Source organism: Canis lupus, chromosome X (assembly GCF_011100685.1).
Source record: "Canis lupus familiaris isolate Mischka breed German Shepherd chromosome X, alternate assembly UU_Cfam_GSD_1.0, whole genome shotgun sequence".
Taxonomy (NCBI): domain Eukaryota; kingdom Metazoa; phylum Chordata; class Mammalia; order Carnivora; family Canidae; genus Canis; species Canis lupus.
In genome coordinates this window covers 108,256,362-108,258,789 of record NC_049260.1, presented here as the reverse complement: position 1 = coordinate 108,258,789, position 2,428 = coordinate 108,256,362, and the positions used below count along the sequence as shown (strand labels likewise).

The 2,428-nt window shown below is 55.5% G+C and overlaps 1 protein-coding gene across 1 annotated transcript; it reads left to right on the top strand.

Annotated features, from left to right (window-relative positions):
• The first annotated feature begins 240 nt into the window (after positions 1 to 240).
• On the top strand, positions 241 to 1,755 carry GPR101 (G protein-coupled receptor 101). The gene has a single exon (XM_038586618.1). It carries the CDS (start codon positions 241 to 243, stop codon positions 1,753 to 1,755), a length of 1,515 nt encoding a protein of 504 aa, XP_038442546.1.
• Positions 1,756 to 2,428: the final 673 nt, after the last annotated feature.

The window sequence follows — 2,428 nt, the reverse complement described above, 5'->3', positions numbered from 1 at the left end:
GGGGACCCCAAGACCCTGAGAGAGCGAGGGGGAGGGGAAAGAGAAGGTTCGGAATAACTGCCCTCCCGCGGACCCGGGCCACACGGGGGGTGGGGGTGTCCCGGGGGGGGGCGGGGAGTGCCCGAAGCGGGCCCCCCCACCCCTAGGCGGGGTGACTAACCCGGCCCGGGTGTTTCTTTCGTCCCCAGCACAGGCACGATTACGGTCAGTGCACCCCCTCGCCACCCGCCCTGCGTCGCCATGACGTCCACCTGCCCCAATAACACCAGGGAGAGCAACAGCAGCCACACGTGCATGCCCCTTTCCAAAATGCCCATCAGCCTGGCTCACGGCATCATCCGCTCGAGCGTGCTGCTCGTCTTCCTCACCGCCTCCTTCATTGGCAACATTGTGCTGGCGCTCGTGTTGCAGCGCAAGCCGCAGCTGCTGCAGGTCACCAACCGCTTCATCTTTAACCTCCTCGTCACTGACCTGCTGCAGATTTCACTCGTGGCCCCCTGGGTGGTGGCCACTTCCGTGCCTCTCTTCTGGCCCCTCAACAGCCACTTCTGTACAGCCCTGGTGAGCCTTACTCACCTGTTCGCCTTTGCCAGCGTCAACACCATCGTGGTGGTGTCCGTGGATCGCTACCTGTCCATCATTCACCCTCTCTCCTACCCGGCTAAGATGACTCCGCGCCGGGGTTACATGCTCCTCTACGGAACCTGGATCGTGGCCATCCTGCAGAGCACCCCCCCGCTTTATGGTTGGGGCCAGGCTGCCTTCGACCAGCGCAATGCCCTCTGCTCCATGATCTGGGGGGCCAGCCCCAGCTACACCATCCTCAGCGTCGTGTCCTTCATCATCATTCCACTGGTTGTCATGATTGCCTGCTACTCCGTGGTGTTTGGTGCCGCACGGCGGCAGCATGCTCTGCTGTACAACGTCAAGAGCCACAGCCTGGAGGTTCGAGCCAAGGACCGTGTGGAGAATGAGGTTGAAGAGGGAGAGAAGAAGGATGTGTTCCATGGCCAGGACAGAGGTGAGGTCAAGGCCAAGGAGGGCAGCGTGGAGGCAGAGGCAGGCAGCATGCATGCCCAGAACGGGAGCATGGACAGCAGTGCTGGTAGTGCAGCGGCCAAGGGCAGCAAGGACGTTGGAGAGAGCAGCTTGATGTTGGGCAAAGGCAGCGTGGAGGGCAAGGATGAAGGCACCGGACCTGCCAGCAGCAGGAAGGCAGACAAGGGCCACGTCGAGGTCAGCCAGTGCAACATTGACTTAGGTGAAGATGATGTGGAGTTTGGTGAGGATGACATCAATTTCAGTGAGGATGACATCGAGGCAGTGAACATTCCAGAAAGTCTCCCACCCAGCCGGCGGAACAGCACCAGCGACCCTCCTCTGCCCAGGTGTTATCAGTGCAAAGCGGCGAAAGTGATCTTCCTCATCATTTTCTCCTATGTGCTGTCTCTGGGGCCCTACTGCTTTCTAGCAGTTCTGGCCGTGTGGGTGGATGTCCAAACAAAGGTACCCCAGTGGGTAATCACCATAATAATCTGGCTTTTCTTCCTGCAGTGCTGCATCCACCCCTACATCTATGGCTACATGCACAAGACCATCAAGAAAGAAATCCAGGATATGCTAAAGAAGTTCTTCTGCAAGGAAAAGCCCCCCAAAGAAGACAGCCACCCGGACCTGCCCGGAACAGAAGCAGGTACAGAGGGTGGGACTGGAGGCAAGATTGTCCCCTCTCATGATTCTGCCACTTCGCCTTGAAGTTAGTTCGAAGGCAAACCTTGGACTGTGCACAGTGCAGAAACGGGAACAGCTTTTTTGACGTGGACCACCCCCAATCCCGGTAACACCAACCCATACCATTTCAGGCACAGGCCTTGCACACATCCTTCTCACCACAAGATAGAGAAATATATGGAAGAGGTAAGAACTGGAGTCTTCCCTGACAGGTGTGCCCCTCAAAGCCCAGACTTGAGGATTCTGGCTGAGATATCCCCCCGAAAAATTATTAGGCTCTAAATTTCTTAAAGCAACAAGGGATATCCACTTTGGACCTGTGTCTGTCTCCCCAGAGCTACAGCATTTCGGCTTTTGCTCTGGGGAAGAAGGAAGATGATGCCGGACTTTTAGGCCCTCGGGTCAAGAGATTATGGGAAAGGGCTACAGTCTGTGTTTAACTGAAAGAAAAGCAGCGGACCAAATCATTCATGGAGCCCAAGAAGCAGAACCCAACTGACTGATCAATGCATGAGCCAAGATCTGAACTCACGAGACCCACAATCTGGTGTAAAGACTATTATGGAAACTAAGGCAAAGGGCATCGAGTAGTTAAAATACCAAGGTTTCTAGATCCTTTAAAGGGATCTGGAAAAACAGAAGAGGATATTAGGGCATGTTTGAAATGGGAAGGTAGTCCAAGGGAAAGGTTAGAGAA